At 40.2% G+C, this 23,907-nt stretch overlaps 2 protein-coding genes across 2 annotated transcripts; one reads left to right on the top strand and one right to left on the bottom strand.

The window, feature by feature from the left end:
* Positions 1–882: 882 nt before the first annotated feature.
* On the bottom strand, positions 883–15,044 carry LOC135996719 (butyrophilin subfamily 2 member A1-like). Its single transcript, XM_065648898.1, has 11 exons — positions 15,024–15,044; positions 7,277–7,547; positions 6,333–6,431; positions 5,906–5,932; positions 4,761–4,787; positions 3,742–3,768; positions 3,052–3,078; positions 2,420–2,446; positions 2,163–2,183; positions 1,957–1,983; positions 883–1,451 (listed from the first exon to the last, which is right to left on the bottom strand). The coding sequence occupies exons 1-11, from the start codon at positions 15,042–15,044 to the stop codon at positions 883–885; spliced, it is 1,143 nt and encodes a 380-aa protein (XP_065504970.1).
* A 159-nt stretch (positions 15,045–15,203) lies between these two features.
* On the top strand, positions 15,204–23,635 carry LOC135996718 (butyrophilin subfamily 3 member A2-like). The gene is made up of 12 exons (XM_065648897.1): positions 15,204–15,276; positions 15,560–15,910; positions 16,957–17,241; positions 18,087–18,185; positions 18,586–18,612; positions 19,731–19,757; positions 20,750–20,776; positions 21,440–21,466; positions 22,072–22,098; positions 22,335–22,355; positions 22,535–22,561; positions 23,067–23,635. The coding sequence occupies exons 1-12, from the start codon at positions 15,204–15,206 to the stop codon at positions 23,633–23,635; spliced, it is 1,560 nt and encodes a 519-aa protein (XP_065504969.1).
* Positions 23,636–23,907: the final 272 nt, after the last annotated feature.

The raw sequence follows: 23,907 nt of genomic DNA, 5'->3' as shown, positions 1-23,907 counted from the left end.
AGGCGGATAGCAACACAACAAAACCCTTTGATTTAACCTCCACCCGGAAAGTCATATTACACTTGCAGGTGCTCGGAGAACAGAAAACACGTTTGACAAATGGTGCTTAAATGTAAAGAGAAACACAGAAATCTAACAGCTTAGAGGTGTGGGGCCGTAACTCTTTTCTTGACTGTGCCAGTAACAACTGATAATCTTCCCCTGGGGAGGCAGTTACTGGACTGGGGGTTGCTATCTCCATCCAGTTGTCACAAATGCTCAAGGTTGCTTTGATGAGGAGTAAAAACCACATCCAAATGTGGAAAAAAATAAACAAAAACAATCTTGTCACCCGATCATGTTCTAATTAAAGAGACAACAGAGAATATAGCAGGGCCGCCACAAGGGCAAAAGACTAAATTCCCTAACAAACAAAACGATTAGTATGGGTTAACTAAAGAGTCAAACAACTCTGATGTTCCTTTTTTACTTCAAGCACTGATTTTCTTCATAGCCATTCTTGCTAGATTGTTCAGAAAGAACAATTAAGAAAAATTTCTCTTTCTTCTGGTCTTACTTAGAAGAGTGTGTTGTTTCTGATGGTTTATACACATCTTGGACTTCATACAAAGCTTGAGAATATTCTCCACCAAGAAGCAATCACTGAAGAATTTCTCTGTTCTCTTAGTTGAGAACAAATAATATTCAAAAGTTCTTTTGCTTCACAGTGCATTTCTTTTCTATTTTGAGACACTGTAATTTTTCTTAATACTTCTCCCTTTTTTCCAGGTTTCGTTGTTTTCTTCCCCAGTCCTGCTCTCTTTGTTTTAGAATTGCTGATGTCCTAAGCCATTCTAGTCTCTCCTCCTCTCAGTCCTGATCTCTTGGCAGAGAACTTTGATTCTACAAGCCATTTGACTCAAAATTTCCTTTTAGAGTGTCTTCCAGAGAGACAGAGATTAAGACCGGGCGGATAAGAGGGGTGTGTGTCCCTTCCCTTTTGGATAGAAATGGGTAAAACTTTTCTGCAGGTTCCCTTCTAAGCCTTAGAGGCATTCTCACCATGATGCCCATCTGCTCCACTTCATAAAAGTTCACTTGCCTTTCCTCCAAGTCCAGAAGCACACCGATCACTGAAATACTCTTCTGCTGCTTCTCAATTCTGCGGTCCCCTTCGCTGGAGAAAATCTCTCCCTGGGAGCTGTGCAGAGCCCAGTAGTCCTCCCCAGGAAGGGTCCCTCCCTCCTCCTGTCTCCCCTTCTCCCGCTCCACCCCCAGCACCCAGTCCTGCTGCTGGCCCACCTCCACCTCCCAGTAGTGTTTCCCAGCTGCAAACCCTTCCTTCCCCACCAGGACAGCGACTGTGGAGGAGGCGTTGGGGCCGGCAGGTTCGGACGCGTTGCTCTCCACATCTGGAGGCCCCAGCACCTGGAGCTCCAGGACTCGGCAGTCGGGATCCACAGTGATGGGAACTGGAGGGGAAAATGAGAATTGTCGGATGAGCAGAATGGCTCTGGGACCTCTCTCCACACGGGGTTATGGGTTGAAGCATTCGAGGGCCTGGGTGGTCCTGGCATGGTCCACCAAAGAACGCAAACATTCCCCAGAGCAGGCGACGCAATCGCTGATGAACCCAGAGGAGCTCTCAGAACCTTGTCCTTTCTTGGGTGCAAGACCACATGCTTTAAATAAATCTCTTTGTTCCAGACATCCATCTGTCCTCTCCAGCATCGTGTCCACACCCCAGCCACGCCACACTTGGACGCCTCTCAGCAACTCTTTTTCTCAGTCTTCCCAACAGCCTCATCCCCACCTCATCTCCTGTTAACCAAGCCAGGCACATTCCTGTGACTCCAGCTTAGTCGGTACAGCTCTAACATCGTGGTGTTGTCATTTCAGGGTGACTGATGTTGTCACTTCAGGGTAGCTTGGACGGATGGCCACTGCATTTTCACACCCTTCCTCCTGCCTGCTTACCTGCGTGGCTCCGGGCTTCCCAGAAATCTGCAGAAAGGAAATGGACATTACTGTATTATGCTTTTAGAGAGATATTTCTCTGAATGAAATACTGAGAATAATGCCAATGCACAGTTCCTGCCATCACTGCAATTCTGCATCAGTTTTGGCTTTCCTCCACCTAACCCACCAATACTTCTAATTACTAGCATTTTTCAACCACTTACCCAGCTCTGCTTTCAGTTGACCTGAAAGGGAAAAATATTCCAGTCACTAACATTTGTTTGCTGTTCTTTTTTTTTTTGCTCCAGTTTTTCAAAATAGGACAACCCCAAAGCAGAGTATTCCTCTCTAGAGGTTGATATTTCACCATATTACTTGGCTCCATGTGCAAGGATAACACAGACATACTCACCTGAAGGCTTGTGTTATTGTTTCTAAACTCAACAAGAATGTCAGATTTATGTAAAATGTTTTTTCTTACCAAAGCGTTTTTTGAGTTTGGACTTCGCTGAAAAGGAATAGCATAAATGAGTGATAGAAAATCTCAAGGCAAAAAATGCAAAAACAGTTGTGAGAAAGACATCAGAATTACATCCCCAGTTGTTCCTTGTCGGAACAGTATGGACACTTATGTGGGAGATTTCTGTCATTAAATTTGCAGGAAAAAAGCGGTTACAAGGAGAGAATGAGAAAGCTGAGCTGAGAGTTTGGGTTCTATGAAATTTGCAGTTGTGTCCAGGTGACACGTGGCACTTAGGGACACAATTTGCTGGTGAATTTGGTTGTGTTAGGCTAATGATTGGACTTGATGATCCTAAGGGTCTTTTCCAACCTAAATGATTCTATGAAATCACAAAGGACAGAAAAAAAACCCTAATGCAGAGCCCTGGAGAGATGTCAGTGGACCGTTATCAGGGTCCAAGGCACAATGCATCCTGCACGCATAGGTAGGGAAGTAAATATCGTTGGCCTCTTTTCCATGGAATCACCTCTAATTAATGTTTCTCAAAAGTCATTTTAAATAAAAGTAAGCTAATTAAACAGAGTAGCTTATTTTCACTGAGGCTGTACAGCATCCATCCTCAGTGAATATTTTAGGAAAATTAGATTTACCTGCTCGATTTTTGGTTTTCTCTCCTTCTGAAAAGTTCATCCCATAGAATTTAAAAAAAAAAATATATATACATTAACAGAGTATGCATAGGATATAAGTTGCAAGTTAAAATTTACTTTGTGGACTTTTGCACTGCATTCCCTTAAGACTTAAACTTGTGTCATTTCTGTGGGAAACAAATGCATCCAACATGCTTTCTACTAGATTGTTTTACACCAGGGGTGTCAAACTCATTTTCACCAGGGGCCACATAAGCCTCGCGGTTGCCTTCAAAGGGCTGAATGTAGTTTTAGGACTGGATAAATGTAATTTTAGGACTGTATAAAGGCAATCACGAGGCTGATGCGGTCCCTTGGTGAAAATGAGTTTGACACCCCTGTTTTACACCTAAGCACACACATACGAAGTCTATAATAATTAAAGGCTTTCTATTCTGAAAAAAAAAAACAACCCACAAACGTAAATATCTCAGACCATGCCTGGAGTTTTTTTACATGAAAATTATTTGGTTCAGCTGAACCTTGTGTTTCATCTCAAATGCTTAACCACATTTAACAGTGCCATCAAACCCAGTAATCAGACCAGAACAAATACACAAAAAAACCCCCAGACAACCCAGAAAGAGCCTAAAGTGGGAACAACTTTATCATAAAGACAGCTAAACACAATGAACAAGAAAAGCATCTTACCTAACATTGACTTCAGTTTTTTTTTTTCTAGAGAAGACAATACGTAGATATCAGTGTCAGTTCTTTGACAGAGTGTCTTAATGCATCCAACAATACCAATATATGAACCCCAGAACCATAGAGCAAGCACATCCTGGGGTTAGACTGGTGACTGCTTTAAGGACATATAACGCCAATTCAACAATTTGACCCATGAATGTATCACACTATTTCAACTTCATTGTATTTAGATAACTCATGACCTTATTATTTAAAAACTCATTAAGCGGGGTGGGAACAAGGCTTATATGTATTGCTCATAGAGCTCTTCTTGCATAGTCTGTTTAGCTCCTGCCTTGACGGGACACATTGCAGAGGGATATTCAGAGGTGCAGAGGCACATGGTGCATTTGAGATGCCTTGGGGTACCCCATGTGGCATGTGGGTGTCTCTCTCAATGATCTTTGATCTCTTAGAGAAGCTCTGTTAGTTCAAATTGTACCACCAGATACAACCAAAGATCAGTGAGGTATCTGCATCCTTCCAGGCTGGCAGGCAGGAGAACAGTGGGATGACCAGGGGCATCACAATGCTCCAAGGCACCTGGATGTCCATCGGGGCTTGAACCAGAGGCATCCGAGCTCCCCATGGAGATCCATGAAGAAAGTTCACAGGGTGCCCAGGGCCACTCAGCTGACTGAAAGTGGGTCTGAATAATCGTGAAAAAGGCAGCAGAGTGGTCACCAGGAAGAGAAGGAGTGCTAGAAGCTTGCATAGAGTTTTCCACCCAACAGCAGGGATTTGGTTGGAGTTTTCAGAAAGGTCACTGCTGGTCCATGTTCCTTCCTTGTAAACATTTGCTGTCTTCACTAGAGAACAGACCCCGTGTTGGGTATGATGTGCGCTTGTCACTGTTCCCTTCATATTAGAAAGGACTGCTACTCCTGCAATTACTATATTGATAATTGACACTCGAATATTGTTTCCCTGAATTTACATCTGAACATTTTAGTATCATTTCAAATTCAAAGGACTTTTACCTTCTTTCATTTCCATCTTCATTTTTACTGAAAAAAAAAAGAAAATGGATCACAATGTTAATTATTTTTGTAAACTTCCTGTGTCATACAACAGTATACTTTATGTGCAAACAGAAATAATTGGGATTAAAACTGTAGTTTAATCTAATAAACTTCCCAAAGCTTCTTGTTAGTCCAAAGAATTATTGTTTTTTAAACTAAGCCATGTCTCATTTCTAATGGAGTTCGCAAGAAATGAGGTAGCTTTCTAAGACATCCAGCCCTTCCAAGGTGAGTCTTGTTCCAGCCGCAGCCTAACTGAGGTTCAGAGACTCTTCTGGCCCCATGGCCGTGTGTATCTTTAACTGCCAAACCTGGTTAAGGAACAGAACCAGACGTCCCTCACAGAATAAAATTATTCACGCAATTCGTTTGTTAGAAGAATCCCTGCTGTGGTTATAGCAATGGTCAATTAGCACTCTCCCTAACAACAAGCAGGTATGATCTGGGTGACAACATGAGCCAAAGGACATCGACAATAGATGGTTTGACTGTGGAAACTCTGTCCTGCTGAGCAGGAACGTCTAGCACAATCCACACAAGCTGTGCCCTGTCCCCCCACCCCATGGCAGTGGTGTTGGACTAGATGACCTTGAAAAGTCCCTTCCAACCTGAAAAATTCTGTGATTCTACGCCAACTGGATCATTTTATTTTCAAGTAGACACACAGGTGGTGAGTACCAACCAGATGTAGTCAAAGAGTAAGTTGTTTCATAGTCTCGAGACAGCCTTGGGTTGGATTGCTCTTGACCATTTGGCTAATTCATTTAGTTCTTCCTCTTTTAAAGAATCAGAGGAATGTTTCTGATCAATTAAGTCTTGAAAAATTGTGAACAAATCTTGAATATGTGTGACATGGTAGGGTATGTCAGTCAGTATTATAGTAATGGCTAGAGCTTAACTCAGGAAGGAAACAGACTTTATAAAGCACAAACGAAAAAACTCTTACAGCAACATGCTGCGTTGTGTCATGCCAATATAAATTTTAAAACTACAAAACACTGGGATGCAACTGAAAGTGCTGATTAGTTCTGTAATTCACTGTAAACAAACCTTTCAACTTACAAATTGTCATAATCTTCATATTCATCTTCCTCATTACTTACCTGAGCTAACAGTTTTCTTCTGATTACCTGGTTAAAAAAGAGCAAAAAACACCCTTTTTTTGCATGTTTTTGTAGAGTAAGGCTGACAGAAATCAGCTCTCTGATTTGTCATTTAGGCTCTACTGTCACAAACAACGCTCTGGAGTTATCTCCCCAGTGATTACAGAAAGCGAATTACACATCTAGTTTAGCTCACAGAGCTCCTCTTGTTAGATCTAAAACCACCTGCGGTGAGGGCGTGCAATTTGCATTCCTCCTTCTTCAGACCGTGTACTTTCCCACCCTTTTTTGTTCCATTTCCTAAATTGGGTCATTAAACATCACTGGTGATTTTTCTTGTGAGCTTTTGCAACAGGCATGAATTTCAATATGAACTGTTGTGATATTTCTAGATGTTGACTGACATAACATACGAAGAAATACTTACTTCTCAGCTTAGAAAATACAGTGGAAATGAGGACCATGGTAAGACACAAAATTACCAGGAAGATAATCAGCCATTTTGAAATGGAGGGAAAGAAAACATCTGTAAAAATGACCAAAAGGAATTATATTATATTAATGATTAAAACATAGAGACAGCTGTAACTCAGGATGCAGTCAATACATCTGAGGAGATGGTGAATTAGTATTTTACTTGAATTTTCCTAGTAATGTTGCTGAAGAGGAGATCTGGCCGTTCCCAGCTGAAGTTCTTTTTGGGGTCCAGCCCCATGAGGCTTGCTTCAGACTACCTGATGCTTGTCTATATACCCCGCAAACAGAAATGCGTCAAGTTCTACAGAGTACAGGAAGGCACAACATTAGCCACACCATGATTACACAGTAATGCACGTTTTAAAAAGAGGTAAGATAAAAACATAGACTAAAAACGCTTGTGAGATGTTGAAATTACCACTTTAACTCTTGTGACCATAACTCCTGTTTGCAGTTATGCTCTGTGAAACCCACCAGCGCACGTTTTATTTCACGGCCTGGTAACCTGGTTCTGGATAACAAAAGCCTTTTGAGTGCTCAACAGTCATTAAGGTAACATGTCATTTTTGTACGTGCATGCAGTCGTATCCTTAATCCATGTTAATTCAGCTCCAACAAGTTGACGGCCTTAAATTTGAAGAAGGGAATACAGGATGTCTTGATATCACCTGACTCTTTTTTAAGAGGAGAAAATGATTTACTGGGTACTGTTGGAGACCGTGCAGTTAACTAGAAATAAAGGTGGAAGAAGAGTGAAGCTCTCATGAACTTTTTTCCAAGACTGATTCTGGGAACAAATCTTCGGGCCAGCTCGTGAGATAAAAATGGGATCCTTGCCATTTAGACAGTCTGTTTTTTTAATCTGACAAGGAGGTGACTACAGACCTCACTCACCCGCAATCAGGACTCGAGACTCGCTTGTTGTATTTAGCAGATTGTTGATGATCCTGCAGGATACTTCCATGTCAGAGCCCGGTTTTAGGTTCATGGAAGTTACGACACTGTATAGGCCTGTCGGCGACGTTGTCATCTTTGTGGTCAACAGTTCTTCCCGGACTTGTCCTTGGCCATGCAGCCAAATCACTTCAGGTTTAGGGAACCATCCAGCTGCATGGCAGGTGAGGCCAATGCCCTGCTTTGTGTGACTCCTCAGGAAAATGGAAGACTTTTACCTTCTTTCATGTCCATCTTCATTTTTACTGAAAAAAAAAGGAAAATGGATCACAATGTTAATTACTTTTGTAAACTTCCTGTGTCATACAACAGTACACTTTATGTGCAAACAGAAATAATTGGGATTAAAACTTTAATTTAATCTAATAAACTTCCCAAAGCTTCTTTTTAGTCCAAAGAATTATTGGTTTTTAAACTAAGCCATGTCTCATTTCTAATGGAGTTCACAAGATATTCTAGTTATTAACAGATGTTCTAGTTATTAACTCCAGAGCTGGACACAACACTGTCAAAAATATTCTTGTGAGCACTTCCTATAGTAATCCAGAATACATACAATTATGTGGATGCAAGAAAAAGGAGCTATTCTGCTCTACTAAAAATCAATACATCAGAAAATTCTCTTTACCAGAATGTTATCTCAAGAGCAAGTTTCATAACCTGCCACTGTAAAGCCCAGTTTACCAGGCAGAGACAGATGAGACAAGAGGACTGGAGAGGAAGTTATCCTATGACAGTAATCAGATCACATCTCTGTAGGTCCGTATGAGAATATACAAGCACAGATTTTTTTATATGAAGGCTCCTATCATCCTTCACCGTCCTTCACAACTACAATCTATTCCAAGAACATGCTATAACCTCAGGGAGATGCTACTGAAAATCCCGAGTTCAGGCTGTAGACTGTTTCAGACATAGAAACAGCATGTCTATTGCACAGAAAGGATAACTCATTTTGTAAAGGCAGGACTTTGCTTACCCAATTTGAGATGTCCATAATCTTTTCACTAGGACATCTGTATTCAGTGAGGAAGTGTAGCGAATGAGGCACGGACTCTCGATAACGTGCAATGAGAGACATTTATTACAGCTTCAGGCTTGTATTTATACTTCCTGGGATGCTTGCTCAAGCATTGCTGATTTGCTAAGTTAGGCATTACATAAGCAATACATTTTGCATTCCCACCAAAGTTTCTACCATAAAAGCATTTTTTGGTCTATCACAAGTTACTCCCCCGTCCTTGATGCATCAATCCCATATCAATCCCTCTGTCTTTGATGTATCAAGTAGCATACAGTCCTTGCTTCTTGTATTTTTCCACCAACACTTGTTTCCACGCTGTTGACTCTTGTAGTTTCTCACAGGCCTGATGTCAGAATACTGCCACAAGGAAGCACACCACAGTAAGGACATTTCATTTCAAACACAGGCTACTGATTGCAAAGTGATCATTAGTGAAAAAGGACAAGCTTAGTGTTGAGGTTTAATGGCAAAAAATACTAATGATGCTTTACAGAGCTTACTTTCCCTTTCTGTTCACTGCTCTAAAGTGGGAGGTACAAAATGGAACCTAGGCTTTCTCAGCAAGATAAAGTGACAGGGTCAGTCAAGCTGAAAAATTAGTCCAAAAATGAGAAAGGAAGCTCCCTGAAAAACAGTCATGGAGGGCCTGTGAATCTGTCTATAATCCCATACTGAAGGTTTAAGTGAGTCTTCAGTATTACCTGGGCCTTGTGCCAGCTGTATGATTGCAATGGATTAAGAGTTCATGTTTGGTTCTGGCTTCAAAAAATGAGTGGAGCGAATAGAGGGTGTCTGCTATGTATATGAAAAATCAGGCATTGCTACCAATATGTTCAAATTATATATGCATTGCTAAAAAGAACCCCACAAATCTACTTGTTTATTTATTTTATTTCCAGATCTATCCACTACCTCTCGAAATTAGATGTCTTGTAAAATGAAGTCATGATTAGAACAGAACCTAGATTTACCTGTGACCGAATGAGTTATCTGTAGGAAAATAATGATGTGAAGCGTGGTTGTCTGCTGATATCTGGAACCCGTCACCTCGCAGTTTTGTAAGACATCAATAACCAAAACTTCTGGGGCAAATCTTAGAAGATTCTTGTAACCTTTTCAAGGACAGAACAGAAAATGAGAAGAGTGAATTGAACTAAAGCCTTTTACGCTCTTACAAATAAAGCTAAATGCTCTCAGACACAGGCTAGAAGTTTTTTTTTTTAATGGAAAGATAGAAAATAAATGCCATGGATTTGTACCAGCTGCAAAATATAGCAAAGATTTGTTGCTTGCACAAACATGAATGTAAAAATCTGTGTTTTTTCTATTGATTAGCTGCAGAATAAATTTATACCTGAGTTATATTTCATTAATTAAGATTATCTGTGTCATGACACATATAATACATCATATTGGTACCTGCCTACCAAAGAAACACATAACAAGTCCGTATTTCTGACACAAAAAGAGCAAATAAAATTGCTTTCATAAGTGGAAATATGTTTCAGAATCAGCACATTGCAGTCCTCAAACTAGCCCCATCTATCAAAACCTTTCAGCAACCTGTCTTTTCTGAGGAACCTAATAAATAACATTTCGGTGACTAATCTCTTTAATAAAGGTTGCTAGCAGGTAACACCTAATTCAAAATTATAATCATAGATCAGATTTAGGCATTATCCACTCCTGAGCAGGTAGATTATTTTGTTCATTACCTTAAGGCAGTAAATAAAATGGAACTTAAGTGGTCTTTAACAAGTTCATTAATATGGCACCCACAAATGACAGTAGCGTATTCTCACTGATCCAGGCCAGAAAGAAGTCTTCTTAATTCCAAACTGGAATGACTGCCTGCGGGCTGTAAATAGCAAACCACTGGCTCAACATTGATGCAAATCCCTTCAAAAAGATAATCATGAGCAATTCTGTTTCAGCCAGACTTTAATTCCTTACCTGAATAGCAAGATCCAAAGCGTCCATTTGAAATTCAGCATGGATTATAGAAGGAAGGAACTTTTGGCTTGTATTACCTGAACACATGTACTTTCTTTTTCCACATCTATAAAGGCAATAGACTTCACTAATTTCCTCGCCAAAGCTTACAAGTATTAAAACCTGAACTTTTACCGCAAGCAATTTTTTGCCCTTGGGTGCAATATTGCAGCCAATACCTGCAGATAACAACCTATAGCTGGAGATATCCAAAGACTTGATTTGCATACACACCTAGATCCAAAGTACAGCAAGAGGATTATGTTTCAAATCCTTTTGTACCTGTGCATTGCAACTCATTTTCCAGTATGGCTTTCCAATAACTAAATGCAACTGAGAAAACAGCATGAATGGGATGTAGAGTAACCAAAATGTGGTGTTCATAAGCCTATTACCCACTAGGATGATTTGAAATTATACAAGACAGAGACCAGATAGGAAACTATAGCAATTCAGAAATTGCACAATTTAGAAGTGCAGGACCTTATGATTCAACTACACCAGCTTTATTTATGTATTAGAGAGAGAGGAAGTTAAGATGTCTAGTGAGCAGGAAAAAATAACTTGATTTACAAGACTCAGACCCTTCACAGAAAAAAGACTAATGAACATCTAAATGGGGCTCAATTCCCCTTCACTTAAAGGTGGGGTGGATTCTGCATACAAAAGTGTCATAGGCCTGGGGCCACACATAGATTTAAAACATTTTTTAAAACTTTTTTGTTTTTATGGACTCCAGGAAGGATCGATCATGTTGTAGAGCTACCTATCCCTCCTTTGGCTGTAGAGGGAGAATAAATATCTGACTGAGACCTGAAACCTCATCTTCAAACAGCCAAGGTCGCAGCAGGTTAATTGCACCTAGGGAATCTGGGACTGTGATTCCTTTAAGAAAATATGGTGGTTTATCTTATAATGAGATGACTCATAACTCAAACGCCATGGTCTTTCACAATCTCAGGAACATAAGTGTTTGTTTCCCATGAAGATTATCTCTGAAATTGCAGGCGCGTCTCTCCACGGACAGGCATTGAGGGTAAATTAATGGAAAGCTAAATCTTGGCACATGGAGGTAGATTCCCATGATCAAACTTTTGACAAAAAAACCTGCAGTTTTCTGCTTATTTGCATTTGTTCCCTCACACACTACGTCCTCCAAAATACAACAAAAATGTTTTTAAAGTTAAGTGTCTATGCATTAAGAGATGAGAACTTAGATTTCACTGGATGTACTGTAAAAAAATGTACACAGTAACTTTTTTTTTCTAAATAACTCCTCTGCTGCAGAAAAGACAGTACTGTCTTACTGACTTGTTAACTGAAGGAACTCGTTATTTCCTAATTATGCTTCTAATTTGCAGTTTCAATTCTCTTAGAAAACTAGCCAGCTCATATTTTCAGAAGCACTGCTAGATTGGGCTCATATTAGATGATACCAAATAGCACCTTGTTATCTCTGCCAGATTACTTCTAATGAGTGACATAAAAATCTTCTCAAGAAGTTACATGTTAGTTTGGCAGAAAAGATCTGATGTCAATGTTCTCCCTGCTAAGTCCAAGCTTGAGTTTGCTTTGGTGATGTCTCATTTCATTTGCAAATTTTTAGACTTGCTTTCTAGTAATTTGTAATGACAATAGGGAGTGGAGTAGAAGTATTAGAGTTAGAAATAAACTAAATAATTTTCTTAAAAATCTATAATGACTATTGAAGCATTTTCATTATTGCAGCTTCAACTTGGTTTTTTGCTATCCAACTAAACAAATTCTAGAAGACACTATCCTTTTATGTTTTTACGAAGCATTTTTTTTTCCGATTGACATATAAAGTGACTAAAAGCTTTCTGTTCAACAAGTTTTCTTTCATATATCATATTTCTCATAATGCGAGTCACGTATATCAGGAGAATTTGTCAGACCTAAAATATTCCTGTCTGAATTTTTTCAAAGTTGAATCAAATTCAGCAGAACCAAGAAGTTGTGCCTAAAAGGTGTACAGACCTTGGTCTGGGTCATGAAAAATCTCCCAGGCAGAATATTGCATTCCTGGACGTTGGTGGCACCATCCAAATCCAGATGATATGGGGAGTCCGGTTGAGAAATTCAGTCCTAACTACTATCGTGATCTCAGACAACCCTTCCTCCTCCCGCATTAAGTCAATTCATGATTTCTATGTGCCCACTTTCTAGATGGTATCATCACTGATGAGGTTGCAAGATGGATCTGTGGTATTCACCTCATCAAATATGACTCCATCTAGGAGATGTCAAGATTCATGTGAGAAAGCATCACATTTTGCATTCTTCAGTTTTTCTCTGGAAATATGATCTTGCAAAACTTTTTCATGCTCCTTCAAAAGTCTCCTTCGCTATGTGATTTTAGGATTTAACACAAATGAATCAGAACCAGATGTCCTGGTGTACAGAGGAAAAAAAAACATTTAGTTTTCTTGGAGGGGGTAGGTCCAACTGAGTGTTGAGCAAAACCAAACCTTGAGTGATGGGGACACTCTCTTTGTATCAAAAGTGCCAGTGGAGGTTTTTAGGACTCTTTTCTTTCCTTTTCTTTCCATTTCTTTTCTTTCCTTTTCTTTCCATTTCTTTTCTTTCCTTTTTTTCCTTCTCTTTCCTTCTCTTTCCTCTTCTCTTCTCTTCTCTTCTCTTCTCTTCTCTTCTCTTCTCTTCTCTTCTCTTCTCTTCTCTTCTCTTCTCTTCTCTTCTCTTCTCTTCTCTTCTCTTCTCTTCTCTTCTTTCTTTATATTTTTTTACCAGACAACATTTCAGCTAGCTCAAGATTTCTGGCTATGCAGTTACGGCAGGGAAATAGATTATGACTGTAGCCCTACTACATAGATTAATTCCCTTGAAATAGCACAAATACTTGACTTTCACTAGACGAACAGGCAACTGTCTTCACAGACCTTATGGAAACTTCATAGCTCTGAGAAACTCCGCTCTCAATAAAATTTGGGTAAAATTGATCAAATTAGTCTTAAAAGTTAGAAGTATGGAAGACATGGGAACAGTTTGCCTTCAAAATCTTTGTTTCCACAGTCATGTCTTTGTTTCAAGAAACAAAATTAAATATCTGGCAAAACAGCTCATCAGCATTTTGGCTGGAATTTTCAGTCAACAGTAGGTTTTGTATTTCCATGGAAAATAGAAAGGAAACCAGGACAAAAGACAACCCCCCAAAAAACTCAAACCAAAAAAATCAAACATCCTCCCCTGCAAAACAAAACCAAAACCAAAACCAAAACCACCAAAGAACAATGACAAAAAAAACCCCAATAGCAAAACACACACATAAAAAGAAAAAGACACAGTCAAAAAACAAAGCACATTATTATACTGCCACACACAAGAATCTTTGGTGCAACATGGATACAGAGAGAGCGCAGTCTCTTGAGAGTACTAAATGCTTGTTCACAAGATGGTCAAGAGTCAGAAAAAACCCTAAAACCTAAAGGATTAAAATGAGAGGAAAATTGACTGAAATCTCCCATAGGACATAAAAAGAACAATATAGAAAAAAATCCCAACACTACCAAGACCCAGATATATTTACAAACAGGGGGAAGCACTTGAGCTTGTGACAGAAAAGAAGAACACTGCTAAGTTGTTAATGACACACTTGTAAGTCTTGCTGAAGTGCTTTCTGGCTAAATGCTGCTTGAACAGAGGACAATTTTGCACAGGACGATGAGGAGGAACCTTTTTCCAGCTAAGAGTATAGATAAATGAGTTGGGAAGCAAGAAGTTATTTTGGTCTTGCAATATGAATCTTGGCATCTACCTTTTCCCCAGTCATTCTGCCCAATCCTCTCAAGCCCTATTGGATGTGGGAAATGCAATCACAAGCTTCAGTGGTAATAAAGATATGAGGACAAAGGTTCATCACAACTGTGTCCCATAGAGAAGTCTTAAGGTTCTTACTCTTCAGGTAAGAAATTCTACTTTTGCTAAATCAATCCGTGAAGAAAAGCAATTGCATTTACTATGTTACTTGAATTAACTGATGTGGATTTAATGGGTTGCTGTGTTAGGAATGAACCTGCCTGCTGTAAATGCATTATTGCCATTTTCAGATGGGAATGCCTCTCTCTGACAGCACTTGAGTTTACCAGTAACCAGAGATGTGAGAAAAAAACAGAGAACACCAGAGGAAATCAGGAGCTGTTGTGTCTGTAATGAAGTTGTCTTGTGCCCCTTCAGCTCACTAGTCAGTTTGAGTTATGTATCTTTACTGCGAGTAGCCTGTGAGTACAGGTTAGTTCAGTAGTGAGTTGAAAGTAAAGATCTTGGCAGGAAGTTGGAGAGAGTCATATTTATTAAATCACAAGTTTTTGTTTAAAATGCTTATTAAGTCATCAGGCAGATCAATATAGTAACATTTCTCTTAGGAATTTACCCATGAGGTTGTCTGGAGTTTTTTTACTATAAGAAAGGGAAAGAAAGACTAGTCTGCTAACATCAAAATACAAGATGAAATGCTTTAAATTCCTCATTGAAAGGAAAAAAATGCCAGTGTATGTAATAAAGAGTTTCTGGAAGACAAAGGTAAATAATGTGAACAGCTGAACAGAGGAAGCAAAGAACATATTCCTTCTACACCATTTATGTAGTTAAATGTGACAGGGGAGTGAGGAAAGAAAATCCTGAAATCCTCTTTACCTTTGACAGCATCAAACCCATTATCTCTAAGTTCATTCATATTTTTCTTTATTGTTTTATCTCTGCAATTACACTTATTATTTTGCATTGAACATGTGAAGAGACTGAAGGAGTCACACAGGAATTTCTACAGGAAGCTTTGCTTTTGGTCCTGTGGATGATTAGGAAGCCTGGATATTGATGGGTTCCCCCTTTCATTGGCTGACAGCTGTTCACATACTGACTTTTCAATGCAGATCATTCCTGATTACAGGTAAAGACAGTTCCATTTTGAATGTACTTTAATGAAATAGCTTATTTCTGCCTAGGTTTGCAGAAATGTAAAGGTCAAAAAATAATGAGCACACATCTTTGTTCTTTTTAACTTGGATGACATAAAACATTGAATTAAAAGATCAAATAAGCCCCCAGTATGTGTTAAGGTACCTGAGACATCTGCATAAGCTGGAAGATATGATAGGGCTGCAGGAGACTTTTAGCCCTCTAGGCTGGTGATATGGACAAACAGAAACAACTGCCATTTTATCTTTACACAGGTCAGTTTATTAGCCCTCCTCCTAACACTCCCATCATTGGTGTCATTGGAGAGGAGGTCATTCTGCCCTGCCACGTGGAAGCAGAAAACATTCCTGAGGTGTTCTCTGTCCAATGGATATTTCATGAACCGTCTCAAAAAATAACTGTGAGCAGATATGACGTAAAGAATAAAAAGGAGAAACAAGATGAGAGATATCATGGCAGAACAGAATTCTTCCACAGTGAATTTAGAGCTGGCAACATGTCTCTGCACTTGAAGAATGTCAGGAGCACTGACCAAGGATCGTACACTTGTGTGGTCTCTTTTGATGACACCAGCCATGACGTGTTGGTTAAACTGCAAGTGGCAGGTCAGTGGCAATTCTCTCTCTTTTTATGCAGAGTTGGAGCTGAGCAGAAACACGTATATCCATCACTGACTGAGGGAATTATAACATAAATTTAATATAATGTGACACATAAAATGAGAGGGATGTGTTTGATTGGAGTTAGTTTTCTCTAAATTAGTGGTTATAACCGATATTTGAGGTAAGTTTTAGTTCCAGTTTGAGATACTTTATTTAGATACTGGAACACATGCAGCTGTATGTGACTTGGGAGCACAATCCCCCTTGAGAGCACAATCTCCCGTCATACTCAATGAAAGCCTAGTCAGAAAGTTCAGGGAACCCTGCAAGTATTCAGCCAATTCACGTAACATTAGATTTTGATTTCTACTGTGCAATCAACCATTACTGAGCTGACGGTCCAGGGTTTCTCTATGGTGGTCATAATCAATTGGTCCCATCCTAATTGCTCCCTGCTCACCTTGCTGCTTGCCCACAGCAGAACAAAGCAGTGGCTGGACCTTCATTGCTACTATTGTCATTTCTGCACATTCATAGATACTATCTTCATGGGTGGCTTCTGAGAACCTGAGTATAAACAATATGGTTTTTTTGATCTGTATCATGTCAGTAGCAGTTTTACCTGAAATGATTAGCCCGAGACATGATTGCATTCTGTTTTCATGGACAAATTCCACTAGTTGTTCATAGGCTTCCTGTAATCCATGAATTGTCATAATTACATGGATTTTTCTTTTTTAGACAAAATTCTAGGCAATTCCACTGGCAACTCCATTCCAGAATAGCAATCCCCACCCAGCTCTGTTTCCCGTAATCTCCATCAAATTGTTCCTTATTCTCAATATGATAGACTGCATTGCTGAGCATGAAGAATCTTCAGTGTCTAAGTCTCTGGCACAATTTAAACTCAAAAAAGTCTTTCTATGTTCTTGCATATAAATACATACACATATATATATAAAAAAAAGAAGTGTTGAATTCACAATAAATGAGAAAATTTCCCTTTCTCGGTACTGATTGAAATGGAGAATACATATGCTTTTTCTTAGCTAAAGGTGGTGTGCCTTCCATTTTCCTGAGGAGTCACACAAAGCAGGGCATTGGCCTCACCTGCCATGCAGCTGGATGGTTCCCTAAACCTGAAGTGATTTGGCTGCATGGCCAAGGACGAGTCCGGGAAGAACTGTTGACCACAAAGATGACAACGTCGCCGACAGGCCTATACAGTGTCGTAACTTCCATGAACCTAAAACCGGGCTCTGACATGGAAGTCTCCTGCAGGATCATCAACAATCTGCTAAATACAACAAGCGAGTCTCGAGTCCTGATTGCGGGTGAGTGAGGTCTGTAGTCACCTCCTTGTCAGATTAAAAAAACAGACTGTCTAAATGGCAAGGATCCCATTTTTATCTCACGAGCTGGCCCGAAGATTTGTTCCCAGAATCAGTCTTGGAAAAAAGTTCATGAGAGCTTCACTCTTCTTCCACCTTTATTTCTAGTTAACTGCACGGTCTCCAACAGTACCCAGTAAATCATTTTCTCCTCTTAAAAAAGAGTCAGGTGATATCAAGACATCCTGTATTCCCTTCTTCAAATTTAAGGCCGTCAACTTGTTGGAGCTGAATTAACATGGATTAAGGATACGACTGCATGCACGTACAAAAATGACATGTTACCTTAATGACTGTTGAGCACTCAAAAGGCTTTTGTTATCCAGAACCAGGTTACCAGGCCGTGAAATAAAACGTGCGCTGGTGGGTTTCACAGAGCATAACTGCAAACAGGAGTTATGGTCACAAGAGTTAAAGTGGTAATTTCAACATCTCACAAGCGTTTTTAGTCTATGTTTTTATCTTACCTCTTTTTAAAACGTGCATTACTGTGTAATCATGGTGTGGCTAATGTTGTGCCTTCCTGTACTCTGTAGAACTTGACGCATTTCTGTTTGCGGGGTATATAGACAAGCATCAGGTAGTCTGAAGCAAGCCTCATGGGGCTGGACCCCAAAAAGAACTTCAGCTGGGAACGGCCAGATCTCCTCTTCAGCAACATTACTAGGAAAATTCAAGTAAAATACTAATTCACCATCTCCTCAGATGTATTGACTGCATCCTGAGTTACAGCTGTCTCTATGTTTTAATCATTAATATAATATAATTCCTTTTGGTCATTTTTACAGATGTTTTCTTTCCCTCCATTTCAAAATGGCTGATTATCTTCCTGGTAATTTTGTGTCTTACCATGGTCCTCATTTCCACTGTATTTTCTAAGCTGAGAAGTAAGTATTTCTTCGTATGTTATGTCAGTCAACATCTAGAAATATCACAACAGTTCATATTGAAATTCATGCCTGTTGCAAAAGCTCACAAGAAAAATCACCAGTGATGTTTAATGACCCAATTTAGGAAATGGAACAAAAAAGGGTGGGAAAGTACACGGTCTGAAGAAGGAGGAATGCAAATTGCACGCCCTCACCGCAGGTGGTTTTAGATCTAACAAGAGGAGCTCTGTGAGCTAAACTAGATGTGTAATTCGCTTTCTGTAATCACTGGGGAGATAACTCCAGAGCGTTGTTTGTGACAGTAGAGCCTAAATGACAAATCAGAGAGCTGATTTCTGTCAGCCTTACTCTACAAAAACATGCAAAAAAAGGGTGTTTTTTGCTCTTTTTTAACCAGGTAATCAGAAGAAAACTGTTAGCTCAGGTAAGTAATGAGGAAGATGAATATGAAGATTATGACAATTTGTAAGTTGAAAGGTTTGTTTACAGTGAATTACAGAACTAATCAGCACTTTCAGTTGCATCCCAGTGTTTTGTAGTTTTAAAATTTATATTGGCATGACACAACGCAGCATGTTGCTGTAAGAGTTTTTTCGTTTGTGCTTTATAAAGTCTGTTTCCTTCCTGAGTTAAGCTCTAGCCATTACTATAATACTGACTGACATACCCTACCATGTCACACATATTCAAGATTTGTTCACAATTTTTCAAGACTTAATTGATCAGAAACATTCCTCTGATTCTTTAAAAGAGGAAGAACTAAATGAATTAGCCAAATGGTCAAGAGCAATCCAACCCAAGGCTGTCTCGAGACTATGAAACAACTTACTCTTTGACTACATCTGGTTGGTACTCACCACCTGTGTGTCTACTTGAAAATAAAATGATCCAGTTGGCGTAGAATCACAGAATTTTTCAGGTTGGAAGGGACTTTTCAAGGTCATCTAGTCCAACACCACTGCCATGGGGTGGGGGGACAGGGCACAGCTTGTGTGGATTGTGCTAGACGTTCCTGCTCAGCAGGACAGAGTTTCCACAGTCAAACCATCTATTGTCGATGTCCTTTGGCTCATGTTGTCACCCAGATCATACCTGCTTGTTGTTAGGGAGAGTGCTAATTGACCATTGCTATAACCACAGCAGGGATTCTTCTAACAAACGAATTGCGTGAATAATTTTATTCTGTGAGGGACGTCTGGTTCTGTTCCTTAACCAGGTTTGGCAGTTAAAGATACACACGGCCATGGGGCCAGAAGAGTCTCTGAACCTCAGTTAGGCTGCGGCTGGAACAAGACTCACCTTGGAAGGGCTGGATGTCTTAGAAAGCTACCTCATTTCTTGCGAACTCCATTAGAAATGAGACATGGCTTAGTTTAAAAAACAATAATTCTTTGGACTAACAAGAAGCTTTGGGAAGTTTATTAGATTAAACTACAGTTTTAATCCCAATTATTTCTGTTTGCACATAAAGTATACTGTTGTATGACACAGGAAGTTTACAAAAATAATTAACATTGTGATCCATTTTCTTTTTTTTTTCAGTAAAAATGAAGATGGAAATGAAAGAAGGTAAAAGTCCTTTGAATTTGAAATGATACTAAAATGTTCAGATGTAAATTCAGGGAAACAATATTCGAGTGTCAATTATCAATATAGTAATTGCAGGAGTAGCAGTCCTTTCTAATATGAAGGGAACAGTGACAAGCGCACATCATACCCAACACGGGGTCTGTTCTCTAGTGAAGACAGCAAATGTTTACAAGGAAGGAACATGGACCAGCAGTGACCTTTCTGAAAACTCCAACCAAATCCCTGCTGTTGGGTGGAAAACTCTATGCAAGCTTCTAGCACTCCTTCTCTTCCTGGTGACCACTCTGCTGCCTTTTTCACGATTATTCAGACCCACTTTCAGTCAGCTGAGTGGCCCTGGGCACCCTGTGAACTTTCTTCATGGATCTCCATGGGGAGCTCGGATGCCTCTGGTTCAAGCCCCGATGGACATCCAGGTGCCTTGGAGCATTGTGATGCCCCTGGTCATCCCACTGTTCTCCTGCCTGCCAGCCTGGAAGGATGCAGATACCTCACTGATCTTTGGTTGTATCTGGTGGTACAATTTGAACTAACAGAGCTTCTCTAAGAGATCAAAGATCATTGAGAGAGACACCCACATGCCACATGGGGTACCCCAAGGCATCTCAAATGCACCATGTGCCTCTGCACCTCTGAATATCCCTCTGCAATGTGTCCCGTCAAGGCAGGAGCTAAACAGACTATGCAAGAAGAGCTCTATGAGCAATACATATAAGCCTTGTTCCCACCCCGCTTAATGAGTTTTTAAATAATAAGGTCATGAGTTATCTAAATACAATGAAGTTGAAATAGTGTGATACATTCATGGGTCAAATTGTTGAATTGGCGTTATATGTCCTTAAAGCAGTCACCAGTCTAACCCCAGGATGTGCTTGCTCTATGGTTCTGGGGTTCATATATTGGTATTGTTGGATGCATTAAGACACTCTGTCAAAGAACTGACACTGATATCTACGTATTGTCTTCTCTAGAAAAAAAAAAACTGAAGTCAATGTTAGGTAAGATGCTTTTCTTGTTCATTGTGTTTAGCTGTCTTTATGATAAAGTTGTTCCCACTTTAGGCTCTTTCTGGGTTGTCTGGGGGTTTTTTTGTGTATTTGTTCTGGTCTGATTACTGGGTTTGATGGCACTGTTAAATGTGGTTAAGCATTTGAGATGAAACACAAGGTTCAGCTGAACCAAATAATTTTCATGTAAAAAAACTCCAGGCATGGTCTGAGATATTTACGTTTGTGGGTTGTTTTTTTTTTTCAGAATAGAAAGCCTTTAATTATTATAGACTTCGTATGTGTGTGCTTAGGTGTAAAACAGGGGTGTCAAACTCATTTTCACCAAGGGACCGCATCAGCCTCGTGATTGCCTTTATACAGTCCTAAAATTACATTTATCCAGTCCTAAAACTACATTCAGCCCTTTGAAGGCAACCGCGAGGCTTATGTGGCCCCTGGTGAAAATGAGTTTGACACCCCTGGTGTAAAACAATCTAGTAGAAAGCATGTTGGATGCATTTGTTTCCCACAGAAATGACACAAGTTTAAGTCTTAAGGGAATGCAGTGCAAAAGTCCACAAAGTAAATTTTAACTTGCAACTTATATCCTATGCATACTCTGTTAATGTATATATATTTTTTTTTTTAAATTCTATGGGATGAACTTTTCAGAAGGAGAGAAAACCAAAAATCGAGCAGGTAAATCTAATTTTCCTAAAATATTCACTGAGGATGGATGCTGTACAGCCTCAGTGAAAATAAGCTACTCTGTTTAATTAGCTTACTTTTATTTAAAATGACTTTTGAGAAACATTAATTAGAGGTGATTCCATGGAAAAGAGGCCAACGATATTTACTTCCCTACCTATGCGTGCAGGATGCATTGTGCCTTGGACCCTGATAACGGTCCACTGACATCTCTCCAGGGCTCTGCATTAGGGTTTTTTTTCTGTCCTTTGTGATTTCATAGAATCATTTAGGTTGGAAAAGACCCTTAGGATCATCAAGTCCAATCATTAGCCTAACACAACCAAATTCACCAGCAAATTGTGTCCCTAAGTGCCACGTGTCACCTGGACACAACTGCAAATTTCATAGAACCCAAACTCTCAGCTCAGCTTTCTCATTCTCTCCTTGTAACCGCTTTTTTCCTGCAAATTTAATGACAGAAATCTCCCACATAAGTGTCCATACTGTTCCGACAAGGAACAACTGGGGATGTAATTCTGATGTCTTTCTCACAACTGTTTTTGCATTTTTTGCCTTGAGATTTTCTATCACTCATTTATGCTATTCCTTTTCAGCGAAGTCCAAACTCAAAAAACGCTTTGGTAAGAAAAAACATTTTACATAAATCTGACATTCTTGTTGAGTTTAGAAACAATAACACAAGCCTTCAGGTGAGTATGTCTGTGTTATCCTTGCACATGGAGCCAAGTAATATGGTGAAATATCAACCTCTAGAGAGGAATACTCTGCTTTGGGGTTGTCCTATTTTGAAAAACTGGAGCAAAAAAAAAAAGAACAGCAAACAAATGTTAGTGACTGGAATATTTTTCCCTTTCAGGTCAACTGAAAGCAGAGCTGGGTAAGTGGTTGAAAAATGCTAGTAATTAGAAGTATTGGTGGGTTAGGTGGAGGAAAGCCAAAACTGATGCAGAATTGCAGTGATGGCAGGAACTGTGCATTGGCATTATTCTCAGTATTTCATTCAGAGAAATATCTCTCTAAAAGCATAATACAGTAATGTCCATTTCCTTTCTGCAGATTTCTGGGAAGCCCGGAGCCACGCAGGTAAGCAGGCAGGAGGAAGGGTGTGAAAATGCAGTGGCCATCCGTCCAAGCTACCCTGAAGTGACAACATCAGTCACCCTGAAATGACAACACCACGATGTTAGAGCTGTACCGACTAAGCTGGAGTCACAGGAATGTGCCTGGCTTGGTTAACAGGAGATGAGGTGGGGATGAGGCTGTTGGGAAGACTGAGAAAAAGAGTTGCTGAGAGGCGTCCAAGTGTGGCGTGGCTGGGGTGTGGACACGATGCTGGAGAGGACAGATGGATGTCTGGAACAAAGAGATTTATTTAAAGCATGTGGTCTTGCACCCAAGAAAGGACAAGGTTCTGAGAGCTCCTCTGGGTTCATCAGCGATTGCGTCGCCTGCTCTGGGGAATGTTTGCGTTCTTTGGTGGACCATGCCAGGACCACCCAGGCCCTCGAATGCTTCAACCCATAACCCCGTGTGGAGAGAGGTCCCAGAGCCATTCTACTCATCCGACAATTCTCATTTTCCCCTCCAGTTCCCATCACTGTGGATCCCGACTGCCGAGTCCTGGAGCTCCAGGTGCTGGGGCCTCCAGATGTGGAGAGCAATGCGTCCGAACCTGCCGGCCCCAACGCCTCCTCCACAGTCGCTGTCCTGGTGGGGAAGGAAGGGTTTGCAGCTGGGAAACACTACTGGGAGGTGGAGGTGGGCCAGCAGCAGGACTGGGTGCTGGGGGTGGAGCGGGAGAAGGGGAGACAGGAGGAGGGAGGGACCCTTCCTGGGGAGGACTACTGGGCTCTGCACAGCTCCCAGGGAGAGATTTTCTCCAGCGAAGGGGACCGCAGAATTGAGAAGCAGCAGAAGAGTATTTCAGTGATCGGTGTGCTTCTGGACTTGGAGGAAAGGCAAGTGAACTTTTATGAAGTGGAGCAGATGGGCATCATGGTGAGAATGCCTCTAAGGCTTAGAAGGGAACCTGCAGAAAAGTTTTACCCATTTCTATCCAAAAGGGAAGGGACACACACCCCTCTTATCCGCCCGGTCTTAATCTCTGTCTCTCTGGAAGACACTCTAAAAGGAAATTTTGAGTCAAATGGCTTGTAGAATCAAAGTTCTCTGCCAAGAGATCAGGACTGAGAGGAGGAGAGACTAGAATGGCTTAGGACATCAGCAATTCTAAAACAAAGAGAGCAGGACTGGGGAAGAAAACAACGAAACCTGGAAAAAAGGGAGAAGTATTAAGAAAAATTACAGTGTCTCAAAATAGAAAAGAAATGCACTGTGAAGCAAAAGAACTTTTGAATATTATTTGTTCTCAACTAAGAGAACAGAGAAATTCTTCAGTGATTGCTTCTTGGTGGAGAATATTCTCAAGC

Source organism: Caloenas nicobarica, chromosome 20, assembly GCF_036013445.1.
Source record: "Caloenas nicobarica isolate bCalNic1 chromosome 20, bCalNic1.hap1, whole genome shotgun sequence".
NCBI lineage: Eukaryota > Metazoa > Chordata > Aves > Columbiformes > Columbidae > Caloenas > Caloenas nicobarica.
The sequence above is the reverse complement of the archived record's forward strand: the minus strand, read 5'-3'. Positions and strand labels throughout refer to the sequence as shown.

What these genes read in the sequence shown, in the direction of transcription:
- LOC135996718 (XM_065648897.1), top strand. Translation starts at nt 15,204, where the DNA reads ATGGGTTCCCCCTTTCATTGGCTGACAGCTGTTCACATACTGACTTTT. An exon ending in GAAGAAAACTGTTAGCTCAG is followed by an intron (nt 18,613 to 19,730) that starts GTAAGTAATGAG and finishes TTTTTTTTTCAG; the next exon opens with TAAAAATGAAGATGGAAATG. An exon ending in CAAACTCAAAAAACGCTTTG is followed by an intron (nt 22,099 to 22,334) that starts GTAAGAAAAAAC and finishes TTTCCCTTTCAG; the next exon opens with GTCAACTGAAAGCAGAGCTG.
- LOC135996719 (XM_065648898.1), bottom strand. Translation starts at nt 15,044, where the DNA reads ATGGGTTTGATGCTGTCAAAG. An exon ending in GAAGATGGAAATGAAAGAAG is followed by an intron (nt 3,769 to 4,760) that starts GTAAAAGTCCTT and finishes TGTCTTCTCTAG; the next exon opens with AAAAAAAAAAACTGAAGTCA. An exon ending in TCAACTGAAAGCAGAGCTGG is followed by an intron (nt 1,984 to 2,162) that starts GTAAGTGGTTGA and finishes TCCTTTCTGCAG; the next exon opens with ATTTCTGGGAAGCCCGGAGC.